Below are 23,349 nucleotides of genomic sequence, written 5' to 3'. Positions count from 1 at the left end.
CAGTTCCCAGAGTGCTTTGGGGGAGCCATAGGTTTTAAATGTGTGTTTGATGTGATTTTAATACATGGTGTAGATCTGTACTGGGAGAGACTAAGAGTGGGAGACTGGTGTGACTGGAGTATTAAAAAGGTTTGTGTCGACATTATGATAAAGGAACAACAGTATGGTTACCAGATTTTTTTCAATGAATCCGGGGACACATTTTTTTTTTTTTAAGTTGAGTAGCAACAGGGAGTCAGTAGTGGGGATGGTGAGGCAAAAAACCCTGGACCCAAGCACACATGCATATTGTATAAAGGTGCAAAGCCCTTCTTTCACACCCTGTGAAACATAAATGCGCAGTTTTAAAAAAACTGGGCAATGGCATGCCGCCTGTCCATGACTCCCAAGCCTTCCCTGATCTCCTGGCCCCTTCCCCCTTTGTTCTGACAGATTGGGGAAGGCTCAGGTGTCGCGGGCAGGCAGCACACCGTTGCCCAGTTTTTTAAAAACTCTGTGCATTTATGTTTTCCAGGGTGTGAGAGAAAGGCTTTGCACCTTGCCTGACAGAGAAACCATGCGCCTTGTGCCCCTCCTGGGCAACGGCCGCCTGCCACGACTCCTGAGCCTCCCCCGATCTGTCAAAACAAAGGGGGAAGGGGGCAGGAGATCTGTCCTGCCAGACGTCCCCAGTCACCTTCAGCAGTGGCAGCGGCAGCAAGCAGCTCCTGAAGCCAGCCAGAGCCAACTGCGCTACCAGCCTGGCTCCGGGATGCTGAGGCTGCCGCTGCCACATTTCCCGGAGACAGATTTGCACATCTGGGTACATTCCAGGGATGGAATTTGTCTGGGGACAGATTTGCAAATCCGGGGACTGTCCCCGGGAACCGAGGACGTCTGGTAAGCCTAAACAACAGTGACTTTGTGAGCACACATCTTCAGTTTTTGTGGAGTGCAGGCAGGCAGATTTTTAAAGGCCTACTACCATTTTCTTTCTGGCCAAACCTCTTGGCCTCCACTCTGTCCTCTGCATGCTTCCTTTTCTCTCCCTCGCCCGTTCTGACAGTAATAGCTCTTCGAGAGTGGAACAGAAGGTGGTGGACCTTCATTGGAGGTTTTTCAGCAGAGGTTGGATGGTTGCCTGTCATGGAGGCTTTAGTTGAGATTCCTGCATTGCAGGGGAGTTGAACGCTATGACCCTTCGGATCTTTTCCAACTCTACAATTCTATGATTCACACACAGCTACCTCCATCTCAGTGCCACTTCTCTCACCACATCCCTTAATCTAGAACAGAGTTTAGTAACTGGCCTGGCATTTGTTGGTGGCAAGAAAAAAAGTACCGTATTTTTCACCCTATAGGGCGCACTGGCCCATAGGGTGCACCTAGTTTTTTTGGGGGGGAATAAAGAAAAAATATATATTCCCCCCCCCCCAGGCACAGGGCTGGGGCGGGGGAAGCCCGAGCTTCCCCCGACCCCAGCCCCCAGAACAGGCTGCTATCCGCAAGCCTAGGGAGTCCGGGGGGAAGTCGCGCCGGGCTCCCAAGGCTTGCGGAGAGCTGCCCGAAGCCCAGGGTGCGCGCCGCTGCGCTCCCTGGGTTTTGGGCTGCAGGCTGCTGTCTGCAAGCCTTGGGAGCCCGGTGGGAACTCCCGCCGGGCTTGCAAGGCTTGCGGATAGCTTCCTGAAGCCTGGAGAGCGAGAGGGGTCGGTACGCACAGACGCCTCTCGCTCTCCAGGCTTCAGCGAAAGCCTGCATTCGTCCCATAGGACGCACACACATTTCCCCTTCATTTTTGGAGGGGAAAAAGTGTGTCCTATAGGGTGAAAAATACGGTAGGCATATAAAAGAAAATTCCCTGGATACCAAGATCCAGGTTTGAGGCAGGTACCCTTTGATGGGAGAACACCAGAAGATACGCTATAATAATCTTTATTGTCATTGCCCCATACAGAACAACAGAATTGGAAAAAAAAACTACATCAGACATTCAAAAACCAACAAGCCTGCTATCCCAACTATCCCAGCCTGGTTAACCCCCTAAAAACTCTGATACCCCATAATTAAATACAATATACTCCCACAGAGACTACCTTACACTGCGTTTAAAACTAAAATCGCATTTGGATAAAAACTGTTTCTCAGGCGGCTAGTCCAAGTCTTTATAACCCTGTATCTTCTTCCAGAGGGCAGAAGCTGAAAGAAGATCATTTCTGGGGTGCGAACTATCCTGCACTACCTCTGCAGCTTTCTTATGACACCTGGAAGCATAGAATTGATCCAAAGTGGGAAGAGTGCAAGGTGGGAAGATATTTAAAACCATAAAATATGCAACAAAGTAAAGCAGGCTTCCTCAGCCTCGACCCTCCAGATGTTTTTGGCCTACAAACTCCCATGATCCATAGCTAGCAGGACCAGTGGTCAGGGATGATGGGAACTGTAGTCTCAAAACATCTGGAGGGCCAAGGTTGAGGAAGCCTGAAGTAAAGCATGGAAATATAGGCTTTTAGACCTTTTAAAATATCCTCTTTCTAAGTTGCTTCCAAAGTTTTCCATTTCCCCTAGCATAGAAAAAGGCCACAGATTTGGTGTGTTAAAAATGGTTTACTTACAAACCCCCTAAAGGTCAGGTTCATGTGCTTTTCCATACAGTAATCAGAAAACACAGACAGTAAAACTTGGCTTAGCTACAGTTGTGGAAGTTTCTAAATTATTGGTACAGGAACATAAGCTGCAGCAACCAGCCTAGCCTCTTCACATGCTGAGCTTCTCTGGTAGAGTTTCTCAGGTACAACAACAGGCTTGAATACCTTCCTCCTAAGGTGAGGGTGAGTGACCAAAGTAAGCCTGGCAGGCAACTTACTCTATGGTATTAACCCCTCCCTGCATTGACTAGATTTAAGCATGTTGGCTATATGAGGCTGGTTATCCCACAGAATTTGCCTTTTGTACACTTTATCATTAAGACCCAATTTCTGTAAAAACTCAGATCCTGGAATCCTTTTTTCCTTTTGGGGAACTATACAAGGGCACTTCACTATTCAGATCAAAGTTCTCATCTCGATACACACTGTTCTTCCATGTATTTGGTGAAACGTGCATGTTTCCAGGCCAGGTGTACGAGACAGAGGGTAACCCGTCTTCCGACAGAACAGCTCCAGAGCTCTCGGACGAAAGAGGTTCCCCTAGCAACCAACTCATTTCCCTCCAGGCACTCAGGTTCCTGAAGGGTTCGCTCCCTGAAGAACAGAGAAGAACAGGCTTCAAAGACACATGTTCTGAGCACATGTGTTAACAGGGGGGCTGTTTACCTTCCACAACCAACCTGCCTGGAGAGTAAATGTTGCAGGCTGTGTTTGACTTGAAGAGAGATTCCACCCCCCTCCCAGGTTTTGAATCAGCTGGTCTTGTTTCCAAAGTGAAAGCAACGTTTTCGGGAATCCTCCTTTGTTCCTTCTGTGACTACCCAATAACAACATGCTTCTTTGCACGGATGGTTGGGTTCAGATTTCAGTTTATTACTGGTGCGCACGTACACAGTGGCAGGTACAGTGCCAAGAAGCAGTTTTGATGCAATGGTCTCTATGAGTGGATCAAATTTTTCAATTGCATTGGGCGTTGCCAATGAGCATGTGGCAATTCTGTGCATCGATGAAACAAGAAAAGAAAAAAGTAATTGTGATGCAATGACACAATAAGTCCACTTACCCCCTTTTAGGGGTGCGGCGGCTTTGTGGGATGGCCAGCACCTCCCCCACCCCACCCCGGCCGACAGTGCAGAGCTGTGTGTTGAGTCAGCCTTCGTTCTTATACAGTGGTACCTCAGGTTACAGACGCTTCAGGTTACAGACTCCGCTAACCCAGAAATATTACCTCGGGTTAAGAACTTTGCTTCAGGATGAGAACAGAAATTGTGCAGTGGCAGCGGGAGGCCCCATTAGCTAAAGTGGTGCCTCAGGTTAAGAACAGTTTCAGGTTAAGAACGGACCTCCAGAACGAATAAAGTTCTTAACCAGAGGTACCACTGTACAGTGTTTCATAGATACATCCGCAGAATTTCTGTAATCTGCTCTACGTGGAGCCGCTTTAAAAATGGTTCTTAAACCTCATCTGGGACAGACTATGGCAGCAAGGATGCTGCAAGGGACCATGTATTCAGAACATATTGCACCATTTTCTACCAGTTACACCAGCTGCCTGGTTCCAGGCTTGGTTTGAAGCACTGCTTTGGGTCTTTAAAGTCCTAAATAGTTTAGGGTCATGTTGTCTAAAGGTCCTGCTGCTCCTGTACAAGCCTGCCTTGGGTTAACCATTCTCTGTTAAAGCCCTGCTCTCTGGCCCATCTATAAGAGACATTGGATTAAAGGATACCAGGAATTGGGTCTTTTCAGCAGTGGCCCTGCAGTTATGGAATTCTTGCCCCCAGGGAATATGAGTGGTCTCCATCTTTGGAAAAGTATTTTTTTAAAAAAGACTTTAACCATTTTTATTGTGGTTTTCTTTTTATGAAATGCTTTTGATGTATAAATTGTTACTGCTCTCTTTCAAGGGTGCTTATTATTGTTTTAATTTAAAATTATTATTTAATCATCTTTTATTATTCTTATCATTATTATTGCATTTTATAACATCTCTTACACCACTTTGTAAGGACAATTATGATCTAAAAGACAATATATAAATCCAGCAGTTAATTTAGGAAAAGCCATGGTTGTCTATTGTTGTTGTTTAGTCGTTTAGTCGTGTCCGACTCTTCGTGACCCCATGGACCAGAGCACGCCAGGCACTTCTGTCTTCCACTGCCTCCCGCAGTTTTGTCAAACTCATGCTGGTAGCTTCGAGAACACTATCCAACCATCTCGTCCTCTCTCGTCCCCTTCTCCTTGTATGGTTGTCTATAGCAGTCTCTATATTACAGTGGTACCTCAGGTTAAGAACTTAATTCGTTCCGGAGGTCTGTTCTTAACCTGAAACTGTTCCTAACCTGAGACACCACTTTAGCTAATGGGGCCTCCCACTGCCACCGCACCGCCGCCACCAATTTCTGTTCTCATCCTGAGATACTATTTCTGGGTTAGCGGAGTCTGTAACCTGAAGAGTCTGTAACCTGAAGAGTCTGTAACCCGAGGTACCACTGTAATGCAAACTATAGTTGTCTCTATACTAATGCACAGAGTATAGGGAACCAGCAATACAAAGTTGAGCTCTTAATACAGGATGGAAAATATGACCTAATAGGCATTACTGAAACCGGGAGGGATGAGACTTATGAGTGAAATGTAGAAACTGAGGGGTATAACCTATTCAAAAGAAATAGACCAAACGAATTGGGAGAATGAGGAGCATTAGGGAAGAGCATGGAGGGCAGACTGAGAATATATGGGTAAAATGTAGGAAAGGAAACAACTGTGGCCATGCTGTGGGTGTCTGCTGTAGACCTCCAAGCCAGACTGAAGACTTGAGCGATGCCTTCCTAGAGTACACTGCCAAACATTCAAAAATGACAGATACAGTGGTCATGGAAGACTTCAACTACCCCAATATCTGTTGGAACTCACAGCTCTGCCAAGAATGTAAGGTTCAACAAATCCCTCAATTGCCTCACTGACAATTTTATTTCCCAGAAAATGGAAGAAGCAACAAGGGGGTCATCTCTCTTGGACCTAGTTCTTACCAACAGGGAGGAACTGACGAATGAAGTGAAAGTACAAGGAACCTTGGGAAGAAGTGATCATGTCCTCTTGTGTGTCATTAGAAACAGGCAAGTGAAAGCTGAATGTAATTGGACATGCACTCTGGACTTCAAGAAGACTGATTTCGAAAAGCTTAACTATTGGGTAAAGCCCCATGGTCAGAAATACTCAAAGAGAAGGGAGCTAAAGATGGGTGGGAGTTTCTTAAAGGTAAAATATTGATGGCACAAAGGCAAAAAAAAAAAATCCAACAATAAAGAAAAGTGGGAGGCACCTAAAGAAACTGGTGTGGCTCCATAAAGATCTTACAGATCAGCTAAGATGCGATGCTTTTTTCCTAGAAAAATAGGTGCCAGTACTCACCATGAAGTTGTTACAGTAAGTGCCACACTTTTTAACAACAAAAAAGAGAGGTCCAGTACTGCGTACCCCCTTAAAAAAAAAAGCACTGCTGAGATGTAAGAAGGGCATGTATAAGAGATGGAAGAAAGGAGAAATCACGAAGGAAGAAAATACAGGAATAGCCAACAGTTGCAGGGAGAAAGTCAGGTGGGCCAAAGCTCAGAATGAGCTCAGGCTTGCAAGAGAAGTTTAAAATAATAATAAAAGTTTCTTTGGATATGTTCAAAGCAAGTGGAAGAGCAAGTAAGTAGTAGGTCCCTTGAAGGGAGAAGATGGAGAAATGCTATTGAGTGACAGAGAGAAGGTGGAAGTGCTCTACTACTTTGCCTCTGCCATCAACAAAAAGAAAGCAGTACCCAATCTGATGATAACAGAATAATCTGATGATAACAGAATAAACAATGCAAGGAGGGAGCTGCAGCAAAAAAGGTGGTATGGGAACACCTAGCTACTTTAAATGAATTCAAATGAATTCAAAGGAGCTTGTGGATGTAATCTCACAACCTCTGTCTATTCTTGGAGAACAGCTGAGACCCCTACAGACTGGAGGTGAGCAAATGTTGTCCCCATCTCCGGGGGGGGGGGGGAGACCCAGGCAACTGCCAACCGGTCAGCTTGATCTCAATACCAAGAAACGTCCTAGAACAGATACTTAAACAGTTGCTCTGTAAGCACTTAGAAAAGGATGCTGTGATTACTCAGACCCAGCATTACTAAGATGCTGTGATTTCTCAAAGCCAAGTCATGCCAGACAAATCTCGTTTCTTGATAGAGTTATAAGCTTGGTGGATCAGGGGAATGCTGTGGACATAGTGTATCTTGATTTCAGTAAGACTTTTGACCAAGTCCCCCATAATATTCTTGCAGAGAAGCTGGTAAAATGTGGTCTGGATGAGGTAACTGTTAGGTGGATTTGTAGCTGGTTGACTGATCAAACCAAAGAGTGCTGACTAATGGTTCCTTGTGATCCTGGGGAAAAGTGACAAGTGGATGCTGCAGGGTTCTGTCCTGGGCCCATTGTTGTTCAACGTCTTTATAAATGACTTGGATGAAGGAATTAGGGGGAAGCTCATCAAATTTGCAGATGACACCAAACTGATTCAAGATGACCTTAACAGATTGGAGAACTGGGCCAAAACTAACAAAATATACTTAAATAGGGGGAAATGTCAGGTTCTAGGCAGGAGGAAGCAACTGCACAAAAGTAAAATGGGGGTCCTTTAATCCTCTGTTACGCTCAAATGAGGGAGGGCTTTATCATGAGGGATTTTAAAATTGCATTCATGTAATTTTAGTAGGTTTTCAATCATGTATGTAAACTATTTTACATAGGCAATTTTTTTTATTATCATTTCAGGGATGGGGAACCCTCCAGATATTGTTGGACTACAGTGCACCTGCTGGCCAGGGCTGATGGGAGTCAGAGTCCAGCTGTACCTGGAAGGTCAAAGGTTCCCCAGCTCTGATTTATTCCATAAAATAAATAACGAATGGACCTGGCGCTTGGGCCCAGAAGCATTTTCAGCAAAACCTTGCCTGCTAACCACATAGCCCAACTTCTGCACATTTGGTCTAATGTCTGCTCTGCTCACATGAATGGGGGACCCTGCCTTTGGCGTGTTCTCTGAACTGTGTTGACAGAGCCCACATGGGTGCAGCTGGATGCTGTACAAAGCTCACATGCATAAGCTGAAGGCACAGCAGGCAGGGTGAGGTCCGCAGGCATGACCCTCCACTCTTCCCTATAGTCATGCTTATATGACGCATTTATACAGCTCTAGGTAACCACACAAATATCCGTGAATAAGGAGCTAGAGCCCTGGGAAGTATAGCAGTGGGGGATGAAGTTAGCAGTTGCCGTACTGACAACTCCAGAGCAGCTGCAGCTGAGCTTTCGACTTGCTCTGCCTATTAACAGTTTCACTTAATAATAACTATCAGGTTCTCTTCGAGACCAAATGGGGTAGAATGAACACATAATTGTAGCCGGGAACAATAATTTTGAGTCATTTCTCAAAATCACAGTTGGATGCTTGTGTAATTATACCCTTGGTAGTCAACTGTACTGTGCAAGTATTAAGAGCTACTAGTAACCTTTTGTTCCCCAGCAACAGGGATGCAGGACATAGTGTGAATGGGCTTTCCATGTGCTCTGCTCAGCATCATCTTCCCCACAACCATGTACTGTACCAACCCTGTTATCACCTCTAGTTACCATGTTCCCATTTGAATAGTGTTCTACACAGCCATCAAAACATGTTTCAAAGATGTTAATAATGCAGTGGTTGTTGCAAGTGAAAGCAGTTGTACCAGCTTTTCACACTATTAAACACTATGAAAATGGGAAATCCCACGATTGCAGTCTGGGATTTTTATCTTTCACATGATGGTATATGTTTTGACTCCACAGAGTGGGAAGTGACAGAGACAGGATGTTTGTGTTACTGTGTTCCGTGAAGTGGGACTATTGTCCTTTGTTCTTTTTCTCTTTGCTGTCTGATGCTTGAGAGAGAGGGAGCCATATTGCAGTGCTCCATGTATGTTTATATGTAAATAAAGTAGATTAGCCAAAATGCTGAGTTGCTGAGGTCTGTCACACAAACTGCGAAGACTCTGCTGATCCCTAAGTGTGCCGGTGTCGGTTGGCATCGGTCGCTGTGATGTTCGGGCTGAAGAAAGCTTTTGAAGCTCCTGAACGACCAGGAGGGCGAGAACATGCCAGTTGGGCATGTGTCTCTGCCAGGGTCCTACTGGAGTGTAGGCTGAACTCCTGACACTAAAACCCAATGCAGAAGTGGTCAATGTTGTGCCTTCTAGATCAGGGAGGTCCAACTTTTCATACAGACTAGGCCACAAGAATACTTCAACACAGAGCCTGCAGACCACACACTGAATTAAATCTCCATGTTGTAATTTAAAGTGCTTACAATGTCTTCAATATTATTAAATATACACAATCAATAGATCTAATTACATACACAATTAATTGATTTAACAAATTTAATGTTTAAACAGATTTAATACACAAACAGGTGTATGCACTTTTGTGAACAACGCATGTCAGAAAAAAAATACTCTTTTTAGGCTTTAAAATGTGTTTTTCTTGAATGTTGCCAAGGGCTGCCAAAAATGGCCTTGTAGGCTACATGTGGCCCACGGGCCACAGATTGGACCACCCTGTTCTAGATGTTGCTAAGGCTACATTAACTTCACCCCTGACCATTAGGCATGCTGGTTAGGGGGGGATGGAAATTGGAGTCCAACAAGTTCACCACCCCATATTGCACCAAGGAATGAGTACATGCAGTCTATGTCCAAGACCAGCCTCCTGCATCCCAAAAAATCCCCAATAATTTCCAGAGCATCTGGATGCTTCGGGCTATTCAACTTTAGCACTTATTACACCTAGAGAATTTTATTTGGATCAAAGATCTACCACAGAATTGCAGCCGGTGACACTTTTAGCATTATATTTTCTTAGTAAGTTGCTGGCTTTCCTGGTTGAGGACTGCGGAGGCAGGCTTATGTCAGGGAGCTTTCAAACGCTACCTAGTTGTGCCATGGGAGCAATGTTTAAAGACCCACAACCATGTGGGCAGAGTCAACAGCCTGAGGTCTTTATCTGTAACGTGAAATCATCACCCAGCTGGGATCAGGCTGTCAATTTCACATTGAAATTGTGCCCAAATAGCTTGGGTGAAATTATGGAAGGAAGGTTTAAAATTTACTGCATGCAATGCCCTAAAAGAAAATGTGATGAAAATGATGTATAGATGGTATATTACACCTGTTAAGTTAGTGAAAATGTATAAAGTCGGTAATAAATGTTGGAAATGTAAAGAAAAAGAGGGAACATTTTATCACATGTGGTGGGAATGTAAAAAGGTGAAATGCTTCTGGGAGATGATATATAATGAGTTGAAAAAAATGTTGAAATATACATTTATAAAGAAACCAGAAGCATTTCTATTGGGCATTGTGGGGAGTGATATAAATAGAAAGGAATGTAAGCTCTTTTTATATGCAATAACAGCAGCAAGGATATTATTGGCCCAAAAATGGAAGCAAGAAGAGTTACCGACGATTGACGAATGGAGGATGAAGTTAATGGACTATGCAGAATTAGATAAACTAACAGGAAGGATTCGAAACCGGCGAGACCAGAAATTCACGGAAGACTGGAGTAAATTTACGGACTATTTGAAAAGTAATTGTGAAGAACAGATGACGTTTGTAGGGCTGCAAGAAGTTTTGTGAGGAGTATTATTAGAAGTATTGTAAAAATGGAGAAGGGGGAGGATGATTTGTTAAGAGATGTAAAGGCAATATAAAGTTAAGAAATGCATAAGTGGTTAAAACGGTGGATCATCAGAGGTGCTGATGGAAATCCAAAAAGATTGTATAAGTGATAAGTTTTGTGGTACATTTTATAATTTAAATGTTAAAATTAATAAAAAATATTATTTTTTTAAAAAAAGAAAGAAATTGTGCCCAAATAGCTATGGTGACTTTAAAAGTCCCAGCCAATTTATGAAATGAAGCTACAGAATAGTGACTCTTATGGTGAGGCTGTGACAAGCAAACGGGCCCCAGAAATATACAAGGCAGTGCAGAACTGGACCACATCAAGAGCTTCAATTCTTCTGCATCTTGCATGACCTCAAGTCACCAGACATTACTTTAAATACAGCTTTGAATCACATGTTTGGGGTTCTTCCGCTGCCTATTTTAAAATCAAAGCAGCTGCAGATCAGAGGCCCATGCAGCTCTTTTTCCTTTTTGAAAAAGGCATGGAGAATCCCAATTTGTCCTACCAATATGCACACCTCCCTCGACTACTCTGCTTCGTTCCTCCTTCTGTTAATCGCCCCTTTCCACCCAGCCACAAAATCACAAAAGGAATTCTGCCACACGCTGCAACATCTTCAGACTCAAGCATAACCAAAGCAATATTTAAGAGGCAACTTTGCATAAATATGCAATATATTATCAGGACAGAGTTGTGGCTGGTTTTTGTTTGTTTTTATCACGCAGCTTGGGCCAAGCTGGGGGATAAAATTCTTTTTCAGTCTCATTCTGACTGCTTGGGATTTTGGAAATCTGGCAAAGAATGGCTTTTTCACTTCTTAAATAGTGTTTACATTTCCAGCTCTCTCTCTTTTAGCACAGGGTGTGTGTTTAAATCTTACATTTTCTTTTCTTCCGTTTTGTACGCTCACCCCCTGGAGATTTTCCCCTTGATTAGTTTTTGTCTCAGTTGCCTTGGTTTGTTTCCTGAGAGATCGTGGCATGACATTCACATTCCTACATTTGTAAATGCAGCCTACAGTCTTTTATGCTTTCGTCCCCATCTGTGCACTAGCACACTCCATTTGATCTCTGTGCGGGGCTATTAAAGTTAAGGCCGCAGCCTGCTGTGCAACTAACCAACTCTGTTTCACAAAGCCAAAGAGCATGAAATAGAAATATGTGAGCATGCCTTGGCCACAGCACGGAAGCTTGCTTTGAAGAATCTTGTGCGCATTTGCAAAACAAAGAACTATCTTTTAAAATGTTTCATGAGTTCTTCAGCAAAAAAAAAGACATGTGCACTCATGCGCATTATTATTATTACTCTATTATGCTAGCAGGGGAAAAGCTGTTCAATCCTTTATGCCCCAAAATAAATTCCTACATTTAATTGCAATTGTCAATACACTTGTCGTCATTAAAATACAGCAACAACCATTGCAGCTGCTTTCCAGATAAAGTCTATAGGTAAAAAAAAAAGGTAAAGGACCCCTGGTTGGTTAAGTCCAGTCAAAGATGACTATGGGGTTGTAGCACTCATCTCGTTTCAGGCCAAGGGAGCCGGCGTTTGTCCACCGACAGCTTTCCATGTCACGTGGCCAGCATGACTAAACCGCTTCTGGTGCAACGGAACACCGTGATGGAAACCCAAGCGCATGGAAACTTCGTTTACCTTTACGCCACAGTGGTATCTATTTCGAACTGCTAGGTTGGCAGGAGCTGGGACAGAGCAGCGGGAGCTCACTCCGTCATGAGGGTTCGAACCGCTGACCTTCCAATCGGCAAGCCCAAGAGGCTCAGTGATTTAGACCACAGCACCTCCCTAAAGTCTATAGGAGCAGTACAATGTCTCACTGGGCTGCTCTTTAAATAGTACTATGCTCTGAAGAAGGTATTTTATGGCTTCTTTGCTCTTGGATATCGAGCACACACACAAAAAGAATCATAGAATTGTAGAGTTAGCAGGGACCCTGAGGATCAGGGACGCCTGACCATTAGGTCCAGTCGTGGCCGACTCTGGGATGCGGCGCTCGTCTTGCTTTACTGGCCGAGGGAGCCGGCGTACAGCTTCCGGGTCATGTGGCCAGCAGGACTAAGCTGCTTCTGGCGAACCAGAGCAGCACACGAAAACGCCGTTTACCTTCTCGCTGGAGCGGTACCTATTTATCTACTTGCACTTTGACGTGCTTTCAAACTGCTAGGTGGGCAGGAGCAGGGACCGAGTCACGGGAGCTCACCCCGTCGCGGGGATTCGAACCACCGACCTTCTGGTTGGAAAGTCCTAGGCTCTGTGGTTTAACCCACAGCGCCACCCGCATCCCTTGAGGATCATCTAGAACCCTCTAAAATGCAGTAATATGCAGCTGTCCCATACGGGGACTGAACACCTCCTCCTGCTGCCCCCACCTCTCCTGCTCCACTGTCTCCCAGGACCAGAAGAGGGTTGGAGCAGAAGATGACATGCAGGCAAAGTCTTCGCTTGCTTTCATGCAACTTGGGTGGGGAAGATACATAAGCCGAGGTCAGGGCAGGGGCTTCTCTGTTGTGGCAACTGCTGGAATTCACAGGACTGGTGGACATGCCTCTTCCTAACTTGTAAGCATAGTTGTGAAAATAAAGAGTTAATTCCTCGCCGTGAACATTCGTGCCCTGTGAATCACACAGCCCAGGAGTCACACTCTCAGGTTTGCTTCCCGTGCCATCAGAGAAGTGGAGGGATTCCGTGGGGTGAACCACGGTTGTACAGCACTGGCCCATCTCTGAACTGGTCCCTGATGGTAGCCTACGTTCTTCCCCTGTGGTCACAACCCTCCCATGTGGATCCTCCATTCCTCCATTACTGGACTTGCACGGGGACAACTATGAAGAACCAGAATGGTAAGAGAGGGAAGCCGCCACAGAGAAGCAGCTCCCATGCTGTTGCTAGGAAGTAAGCAAGAGAACTACATCGCCATAGCGACTTCCTACTAACACCATTCCACTCAGCTGTAAGAAACAGGACTGTGTGCAAACTGGCCTTAAAAGTAGCCTCAGCCTTGCAGCAGCCCAAGCAGTTAACTGAATTCAAGGAAGCAGATGCTTGTTGGTTGCCCTGCCCTATCACAGAGATGTGTCCAAATGCATTGATTACAGTTATCTCAAAACTTACTTCCCAGTTAGGAAAGGTAAAGGGAGCCCTGACCATTAGGTCCAGTCACGTACGACTCTGGGGTTGCAGTGCTCATCTCGCTTTATTGGCCGAGGGAGCCGGCGTACAGCTTCCGGGTCATGTGGCCAGCATGACTAAGCCGCTTCTGGAGAACCAGGGCACCACACGGAAATGCCGTTTATCTTCCCGCCAGAGTGGTACCTATTTATCTACTTGCACTTCATGCTTTCGAACTGCTAGGGACAAGCAACGGGAGCTCACCCCGTTGCGGGGATTCGAACTGCCAGCCTTCTGATCAGCAAACCCTATGCTCTACGGTTTAACCCACAGTGCCACCCGCGTCCCTCCTTCCCAGTTAACTGCATCCAATTTTTCTTATATAGCTATTGTCATAGCTGTAATCTCCTGTTTAGTTTGCTAAGCAATGTATGATGGAGTCCTTTTCAACAGATGAAACAGCCAAGAGTCTTGACAGTGTTATCCCTGGGTACCAGGTATCTCCCTCTAGATTCTTGGGTGCAAGCCATGACTGATTTAAGCACATCCAAACAATGTATGATTGCGCACATGTGCACAGCGCCAAACCCAGAAGTAGCCCCAAAAGACATCATGAAGAGGGGCAGGGTGGGGGCAGGGTGGCCTTATAAGCACGCTGCCAATGGGGGGGTGTCCAGAATGGAACCCCTGTGTAAAGCAAGGATTGCCTGTTCTGGGGCTTAATCAGAGCTTTGACAATTAAGGTACGCTGAGCTTATTTTAATGCCGGACAGAGGGAGATGATGGCCTTGCCATTAACCCACCGTCAATCCATCTACAAGACAAAAGACCCAACCAGTAACCAAGGGGGAGGTTGCCCCAGAAATGTAAGTGAGATGTCACAAGGAAAGAAAAGTTGTCCTTTTACACAGAGGTTTTGGGCAAGGTGTTCTGGGAACAAGGAGGAGGAAACTGGACACGTGGCGTTGGCTGGAAGAGACTTTACCAAGAGACATGGGGCCATGACTAGTTGCTGGTTTGGACCCAAGCGTGTTGAAGCTATGAAGAGAGCAATGAGAGACACTAATGGGGTGTAATGTTCTGCACCCCCTCCACAGAAGGCTTCAGGTATAAATATGTGTGAATAAACCATAATTCTAAGACACCGCAGGCTCCGCTGTGCCTTGATTTTCCAACAGAAACACAACCCTGGTTGTGTGTCTGGAACCCCCTGGAACCTTGCTGCTGCTTGGCAGAGATTGGAGGTGGTGTGTAAGAATACATTGTGGCATGAGCTTCATAAGAAGTATCTGGTGAAGGACAAGTCTGTGCTGGTGAAAGCGGAACAAGGCATACTTAACTGTGGGTTGACTTTTGTGCATGGCTAGCATCTAACAAAGAGGGATGCGGGTGGCGCTGTGGGCTAAAACACTGAGCCTCTTGGGCTTGCCGATCAGATGGTTGGCAGTTCGAATCCCCGCAACGGGGTGAGCTCCCGTTGCTCGGTCCCTGATCCTGCCAACCTAGCAGTTCGAAAGCACGTCAAAGTGCAAGTAGATAAATAGGTACCGCTCCGGCGGGAAGGTAAACGGTGTTTCCGTGTGCTGCTCTGGTTCGCCAGAAGCGGCTTAGTCATGCTGGCCACATGACCCGGAAGCTGTACGCCGGCTCCCTCGGCCAGTATAGCGAGATGAGCGCCGCAACCCCAGAGTCGGCCACGACGGGACCTAATGGTCAGGGGTCCCTTTACCTTTACGTATGTTGGACTGTCTTTGTAGACTGGCTTTGTTCAAGTCAAGTCTGACTGATTGTCACATTTGGTAGTGTCCCCCAATGTCAGGTTGGCCAATGACTTGGTTGCAATGGTGTTTCCTTCCCTCACAGCACATTGCACATCTCATTTATGGGAATTACCATGAGATGTTCGTTCTGCAAACAGCTCTGTGCTTGTGGCAGGCTGCGACTTGGGATTGTGTCAGTTGACTTGCAGAGATGATCATGGACGGAAGTGCAACTTCATAGTAGGAGGCTAGACTCTATTATCTGCAGAATAAGAGTTGGAAGATGTCCAAACAGAGGGTGGGATTGGGGTGAGGCAGATGGAAAGGAACATTCTCTTGATCCCTCCTTCTCTGCACATACCAGGTGTACATAGGTCTGTAACTCAGGATCATTATTTGTTCATCTGATGAAATGGTGCACAAAAACATAGGTTACAGTAAACATGCTAGTCTTAAAAGAGCCACAAGACTTTGTGGTTGGGTTGCCCATGCTGGTCTTGAACATGGATCAATGTCTAAACTGCTTCCACTGAAAGGTGTTGTGTTAGAGGAGCATCTGTGGTGTTGGTCTCAAGTGGTAGTTTTGTGCAGGCAAGTCACTTGTTCATATCGGTGTGTTTGACACACATGCATGTTCAAATCCCCTCTGTGGCAGAGACAAGAATGAAGAAACATCAGCAGATGAGCTGATGAGAGAGAGAGGAAAAGTAGGTGCGTCTTTTAGTTGAGTCAGTGCTTGTTTACAATGTCAGCATACAAATATTGTTACTTGTTTTAGAGATTGCATTGCAGAATATTTTGCCAATCTCTTTGGTAACTTATTAGTCACTCTGTGCCACTATATGTAACTATTAAATACACTCATGAAAATAACAGTTACAGTTTCCCTCTGTCTCTCCCCATAACAACGCCGGCTACATCCAGTATTTTTCCTGATTTTGCTTACTCTCAGCTCGCTTCAACCTGCAACTCATATTCCCTCAAACATGTAAACAAACCAGGTCATGAAAATGACTCAGAGGTTTGTTAGCCCCGTATGACAGATTGTATAAACAGGCCCTCCCACAGCTGCACGCAAATGAATTGTGCATGTGTGTCAGGATGGGATAAGATGGATGTAGATATAGATTTGTATTTGGCTCCCTCGGCCAATAAAGAGAGATGAGCGCAACCCCAGAGTTGGTCACGACTGGACCTAATGGTCAGGGTCCCTTTACCCTTTACCTTTAGCATCTAACAAACCATATAAACATACAATTTTTATTTTTCTAAACAGAACTTGCTAGTCATTTGGGAATGGAGGAGAGGTGAATGAACCTCCTCCCTCAATGGATTGATGCGTGTGGTTTTAAGAACAAAGTTTTCAACTCCCTCCCTCGCTCTCTTCCTCAGCAACTAAATAAAACATGTTTGCCATTGTCAAAACAGCATTTCCTTTCTAAATCCCATGTTGTTCAATTACAAGTGCACTTTTACCCTCATTAGCTGATCAGTTTAAAAGGGTGTTTTTTTTCAAGCGCCCAATATCTCAGACATGATTATTTAGTTTTTTTAAGAGACTGGGCAATATGAGGGATACAGTTCCCTAAGATGTTCTGCCTACTACCACAACATTGCTCTAAAAATGAATCCCTTTCCCCTTGTAAGTGCAAACTCAAATGTATCTGGAGTTATACAAAAAGAGCCTGGGCTGGCGATAGGAAAAGATGAAGATGAAGATCCAGAGGGAGTAAAGGTAAAGGACCCCTGGACAGTTAAGTCCAGTCAAAGGCGACTCTGGGGTTGCAGCACTCATCTCGCTTTCAGGCCGAGGGAGCTGGTGTTTGTCCACAGACAGCTTCCCGGGTCATGTGGCCAGCATGACTAAACCACTGTTGGTGCAATAGGACACTGTGGTAAGTGCCAGAGTGCATGAAAACACCGTTTACCTTCCCACTGCAGTGGTACCTATTTATCTACTAGCACTGGTATGGTTTCAAACTGCTAGGTTAGCAAGAGTGGGATGGAGCAACAGGAGCTCATCCCATCACCCGGATTCTGATCGGCAAGCCCAAGAGGCTCAGTGGTTTAGACCACAGCACCACTCACGTCCGTAGGTTCAAATGGTTCAGATCTAGCATTCCATGTTTGCAGCCTGCTCACCTTGCCAAACAGTGATGAGTATATTCCATGAGCTCTGCATGTCCTCACCCATAAATAAACCCTCAAGAGGCCAATTTAGAAGTATACATCTCTTGATGTCTTAAAATAATGTTAGTCTAATTATGCATTTCCTTTGTGATAAGTGGAATGGGCTTTGATGAGCTGCTAGTTAGTGAACTGGAAAACCTTGCACTAATGGTGTGCAAATTTTGTCATTTTCTCTACTCATTCAGCTTATTGTATTATCATGAGGATGCATTCTAATAAATTTGTGCAAAATAATAATGGTGAGCTAGACACACATCATCAGCAGAGAACTGACAGGAAAGCGCTCATTGCCAAGATGATTATTTTATATCACACCCTATATGAGTTTGACTGTTGGTCTATCTACCCAGGCATTGGCTAGACTGAGTGACTCTTGCTCTCCAATGGTCTTTCCTTGCTCTGCTACCTGTATCATTTTTAGCAGGAGATATGCTTTTGAATTCTGGTGCTGGAGGAGACTCTTGAGAGTCCCGTGGACTGCAAGAAAATCAAACCTATCCATTCTGAAGGAAATCAGCCCTGAGTGCTCACTGGAAGGACAGATTGTGAAGCTGAGATTCCAATACTTTGGCCACCTCATAAGAAGAGAAGACTCCTTGGAAAAGACCCTGATGTTGGGAAAGATGGAGGGCACAAGGAGAAGGGGACGACAAAGGACGAGATGGTTGGACAGTGTTCTTGAAGCTACCAGCATGAGTTTGACCAAACTGCAGGAGGCAGTGGAAGACAGGAGTGCCTGGCATGTTCTGGTCCATGGGGACACGAAGAGTCGGACACGACTAAACGACTAAACAACAACAACACAATATGGATCAAACCTGACACCTTTTGAATACAAAGCTTGCACTCTACCATTGAGCTATGGGACCTCCCATGTTGTTGAAGCCAAGAGAAGGGAGCAGCGGCCAAGAAAAAGGAAAATTAAAAGAGAAGGGATGCAAAGATCATGCTTACAGCTCCAGTGGCTTTTGAGCTGCTGTCAGCTTGTCTTCTCAGGATCTGTCATATTGTTTCTCTTCCCAAGTGCATCTCCATATCAATTGGTGGTGCTAACAGACCACGTAAACTAGGGTTACCAGATGTCCCCGTTTCCCGGGGACAGTCCCCGGAATTGCGATTAAGTCCCCGGACAAATTCCATCCCCGGAATGTCCCCGGATTTCATCTAATGTCCCCGGGAAACGCAGCAGCGGCAGTCTCAGCAGCCCAGAGCAGTTGGCTCTGGCTGGCTTCAGGAGCTGCTCAGAAGTCCCCATATGATGGTGGTGCAGGGGCTCTAAGATGCAGCTTCCGGGCTGCCTCCGCCTTCCCTGACCCCAGCAACTAAGCTGTGAAGGAAGGCTTCATGCTGCCTATCGGAGCAGCCTCCCAACTCCTACTTGCGTGCAAGCAGGAGCAGGGCAGGGATCTCTCAGCTGTGAAGGGAGGCTCCACGCTGTCTATCAGAGCTTGCATGCAAGCAGGAGGGAGCAGGGATCTCTCAGGCAACGGGAAGCCTCCCTTCCCAGCTGAGGGATCCCCGCCCCTCCTGCTTGCACGGAAGTAGGAATGGGATTGGGGCTGCTCCGATGGGAAAGGAGGCATCGCGCTGCCCAAGCCTCACTGCCGCTGCCGCTCTAGTCCTCCTTCTCTGCCTTCCATGCCTGACCCACCACACACCGCTTCTCCCACCACCACCACCAAAGAACCAACAATTCAGGGGCTGCCCAGGCTCATGGAGAAAGGAGATAGAAGCCTTGGAAGAAGGGGAAACATGGCAGTTGAGGTCAAGGCAGTGGCCGCCCCTCTAACACCGCCAACATGTAATATTTATTTATTTATTTAAAGTGTCCCCGGATTTGTCGAAAAAAATCTGGTAACCTTGACGTAAACTAGTGTGGAGCTGATTACTGTGCTCCCATTAGGAGGAAGAATCTGATATAACATGGGTAGACAAACTAAGGCCCGCAGGCTAGATCAGGCCCAATTGCCTTCTGGATCTGGCCCATGGATGGTCCAGAAATCACCACATGGATCACCAGCGCACACGTTCTTTCCCTCTCCCTCCCTCTCCCTCACACAGCGGTGGCAGCACCTCCTCCCTCCCTCCTCCTGGCTTCTCCCCGCCCTGCCTAGGGGAGGAAGGGGGCTGGGCTGAGCTGGCCGAGCGCCACTTTAAGCAGCCCCTCTCCAGAGCCCTTTAGCGTACTGCTCATCGTCCCTCTGCCGCTGTCGCTGCCAGCCCCTGCCGCTCGCAAGACACAGGTAAGCAGCCAATGGGGCTCGTGCTCTTGCATCATTTTTCCCCCAAAATATAGTCCAGCCCCCTACAAGGTCTGAGGGACAGTGGACCGGTCCCCTGCTGAAAACGTTTGCTGACCCCTGGGATAGAAATACAAGGTGGGAATGTAAGAAAGTAAAAAACTTCTGGGAAACGATATATAATGAGATGAAAAAGATGTTGAAATATACATTTATTAACAAACCAGAAGAATTTTTACTTGGCATTGTAGGGGAGGATATTAATAGACAGGATTGTAAATTGTTTTTATATGCAACAATGGCAGCAAGAATATTATTGGCACAAAAATGGAAACAAGAAGAATTACTGATGAAAGAAGAGTGGCAAATGAAATTAATGGACTATGCAGAATTAGACAAACCGACAGGAAGGATTTGTAACCTGCAGGACCAGAGATTCTTAGAGGCCTGAGTAAATATTTGAACTATTTGAAAAGCAATTGTAATAAACAGATTACACTAGTAGGACTGCAAGAAGTTTTGTAAGGAGGACTGTGTGAAATATTGCAAGGAAGACTATGAAGAGAATTATCAGTTAAGGACAATTAAAAGTAATAAAGAAATTAAGAAATGCAGATTAAGTGATAAAGAATGTAAAATCTTTAGAGGTAGTTGACGGAAGTGTAAAATATTGTATAAGAAAAGAATGTATGTTAAATGATTGTTGGAAATGATATGTTAAAAAACGAATAAAAATGTATATAAAAAAGAAATACAAGGAAACAAGTAAAATATATCTATTGTAATCACAACAATATTAACTCATTCAAAGTCTTGCACATTCCTATGTTGCATTATCTGCTTTCATAAAAGTTGACAAAATAGATAAGATCAATACAAAGCCTATCTAATCCACTATCTTGTATCACACAGTGGTCAAATAAATGGACCAGCTCAGCAATTAATTCTTTGTACTGGGTTACCTGGATGTGAGACCAGCATTCCCCAAGGGTTCATGTTCATTTCCCTCTGACTTCTCTCTCTCTCCCTCTCTCTCTCTCTCCTCGCACACATATGTAGCTTGTCAAGCAAGGATAACACTTCATCTACCTAACGGAGCAAACTCTAGTCTGCAAAAGCTTATGCCGTGATGAATCTGTTGCTCTTCACAATGCAAAAGGATTCTTGGCTTCCTCCGTGGTTGAAAAAAGTTGCAGCACATTTTTTCAAAGGCGGGGCTTTTTCAAAATCACATGACTCTTAATTGTTTGCCATATCAATGTACACTCTTAACTGTATTCTGCCTTTGCCAGCACCTTGTGCTTTTAAAAGCCCATCCTTTCCCTCCTCCCACCCCTTAAATTATTGTTTCCCTAAACACACGGCAGTCATTTGCTAACAGCTCAAGCAATACTCATTTATACACAGCATAACATAACCATGGTCTCTTACCATCCTGTCTTCACCCAACCGTGGTTGGGATGGGGATGGGAGAGGTACCAAAGAAATTAAATCAAACATTTAAAAAATGAACGAGTATTTGAAATGCAAGGGACAGTATGCTTGTGAATTCTCTGAGTGGGGAAGTGAAGGGGCACGGTCTTGTATTGGAAGGTCTTCCTGGAATACAGAACATGCTGTAGGTCACAGCTTCACTGTCACCTATCCTCATGCCTCAGCTTGCAAACTGCTAGAAGGTATGCTCTGAGGCTGCTAACTGCCAAAACTGTTGAATCAACATCCAATCCCTCCTGTAACTCAGGCTTATTGCACGCGTTTCCTCCTATTGTTTACTGCACTTCCTCTGCTGTCTCCCCTGTGCCAGATATAGTCTTCACATTTTCTGGACATGGACCAACCCTCCTGCCCTGCATTGCTCTGCAAAAATAAATATATATCACTTTAGCGCGTGCAAAAGGACACCCATCAGATACAGCCACACCACGGAGCGCTGGGCAGTAAACCCAGATACAAACCTCCATTCGGCAGCGAGCGGACCTTGAAACTATAACTTAGCTCCGCAGAGCTGTTGAGAGGCTACAGTGTCACTCTGAGCTGCTTGAATAACCAGATGCTAAACAATTTTTAAAAATATGCAACTATCCTTTGATACAGGGGGAAGGGATTTCAGCCGCCGCCGCTTGCCATGTCACAGCGTTGGAGAGCGCTGCGCTTTCCCCTGCCTGAAGTGGTTTCAACCCAGTCACCTCGGTTACCGCTGTCTCTCTCAACTAAACTTCCAAGCAAGTTTTGCCCGACTCAGAAAGCCGAGCAGATTCAAAAGTCCTGAGCGGGGAGGTCCGTGGAGTGGCACCGATGGAAGCGTGAGGGTAGCAGAGAGACGCGCAAAAAGGTGAGAGGGAAGAGAAAAGCAAGACGCACAGAGAGAGAGAGAGAGTAGGAGCGAGGCACAATCGTCTAACACTCACAGGCGCTCCGGCAGCGGCGGGGATTGAGGGGCAAGGCAAGCCCGGTCGGTCCCTGTTCCTCTTCGGGGCGCTTCAGCACCACGGACAGCTCCTGGCGGGCTTCCTTGTGCTCCGCCTGGCCCGGCCGGTCGCTCCCTTCCCAGGCGCCCGGAGCTGGCGGCGGGCGGCGGGCAGGCGCGGCAGCGGTGGCCGCCTTGCTCGCCCCTTTGATCCGGGGCGCGCGCGGCTTGCTGCCGGCTGCCGGCGGAGCCCCCGACGGCTCCGAGCGCACCTGGACCACGGCGTTGCGCGAGCGCGTCAGCGCGGAGGCGATGGAGCCCATGGCTCCGCGGAGAAGAACTGAGCGCCCGGGTCCGCGGCCAAGGCAGGTAGGTAGGTAGGCAGGCAGCCGCCCCGTCCGCGCTCGCTCCGCCTTTGCCTCGCTCGGCAAACGCAACTCCCGGGTTCTTCCGGGCAGCTTCGGGCGCCAAGCTCTGCCTTGCGCGCGAGTGCGCGGAAACCGGCAGGCTGCTACCCCCCACCCCCACGCGCTTTTGGACGTCCCACTGGTGGTGCCAGCGCGCAAAGGGCCGCCCCCTCGGCGCTCAGAGGCGCTGCTTGCTGAGCCGGTGGACAAAGTTGTTCCAACTTCGCTTGCTCGGCAGAAGAAGGGGTTGCCGTCAGAATCTGAAAAAATATTTTTCTCTTTTAAAAAAAGAAGAAGACCTAGCCTGGCTTACCGGCTCCATAGTCTAATCGTTTTTATTATTATTTTGTTATTTTATTGAAAACATTTCAGCTAAAAAGGTTTTTTAAAAATAAAAAACAAACGGTGCATAGAAACACTATAATTCTGTACATACCAGTCTAATACAGAGGTATATGAAGGAAATTACTATTCTAATACATTTATTTATAACCTACTTTTTATATACAAAAGCTTTCCAAATGTCATAATATTTGTCGATACGTAGTCTGTGTCTATAAGATATCCATTCATCTAATCCCACTAAGTCGATAGGACTTTGTAACTGCTTGCTGTGATGTGCAGGGGGGGCCAACTTGAATAAAATATTGGGGGATGAGCAGGTAAGTCCCACCCTACATAATCGATCACATGATGTGGCACACACAGTATTTGAATGACAATGCCCATCGACTTGTGGGGGGGTTGGCCCCCTCAAATATTTTATGGGGAGAGATGAAGGGACCTTGGCTCCTATTGCAAATCATAACAAGCTGATTTGCTTTTTCCCATTTGAA

At 46.0% G+C, this 23,349-nt stretch overlaps 1 protein-coding gene across 2 annotated transcripts in view; it reads right to left on the bottom strand.

The window, feature by feature from the left end:
* Positions 1-22,620, bottom strand: part of PDE1C (phosphodiesterase 1C) — a 343,488-nt gene extending 320,868 nt beyond the window's left edge. Inside the window, exon 1 of one of the 2 annotated variants that reach the window (XR_014540117.1) lies at positions 22,108-22,605. Coding sequence is in view for 1 of the 2 variants with exons in the window: in XM_083577923.1 (XP_083434049.1) it covers positions 22,108-22,429 (322 nt within the window). In the remaining variant the exon portion in view is untranslated. Of the gene's footprint in view, positions 1-22,107 lie in introns of both variants that reach the window. The other variant, XM_083577923.1, reaches the window with a different exon arrangement.
* Between the last annotated feature and the right edge of the window lie 729 nt (positions 22,621-23,349).

Source organism: Podarcis filfolensis (genome assembly GCF_964270895.1).
Source record: "Podarcis filfolensis genome assembly, chromosome: 12".
In the NCBI taxonomy this organism is placed as follows: Eukaryota; Metazoa; Chordata; class Lepidosauria; order Squamata; family Lacertidae; genus Podarcis; species Podarcis filfolensis.
This window is presented reverse-complemented; position numbering and strand designations above follow the sequence as displayed.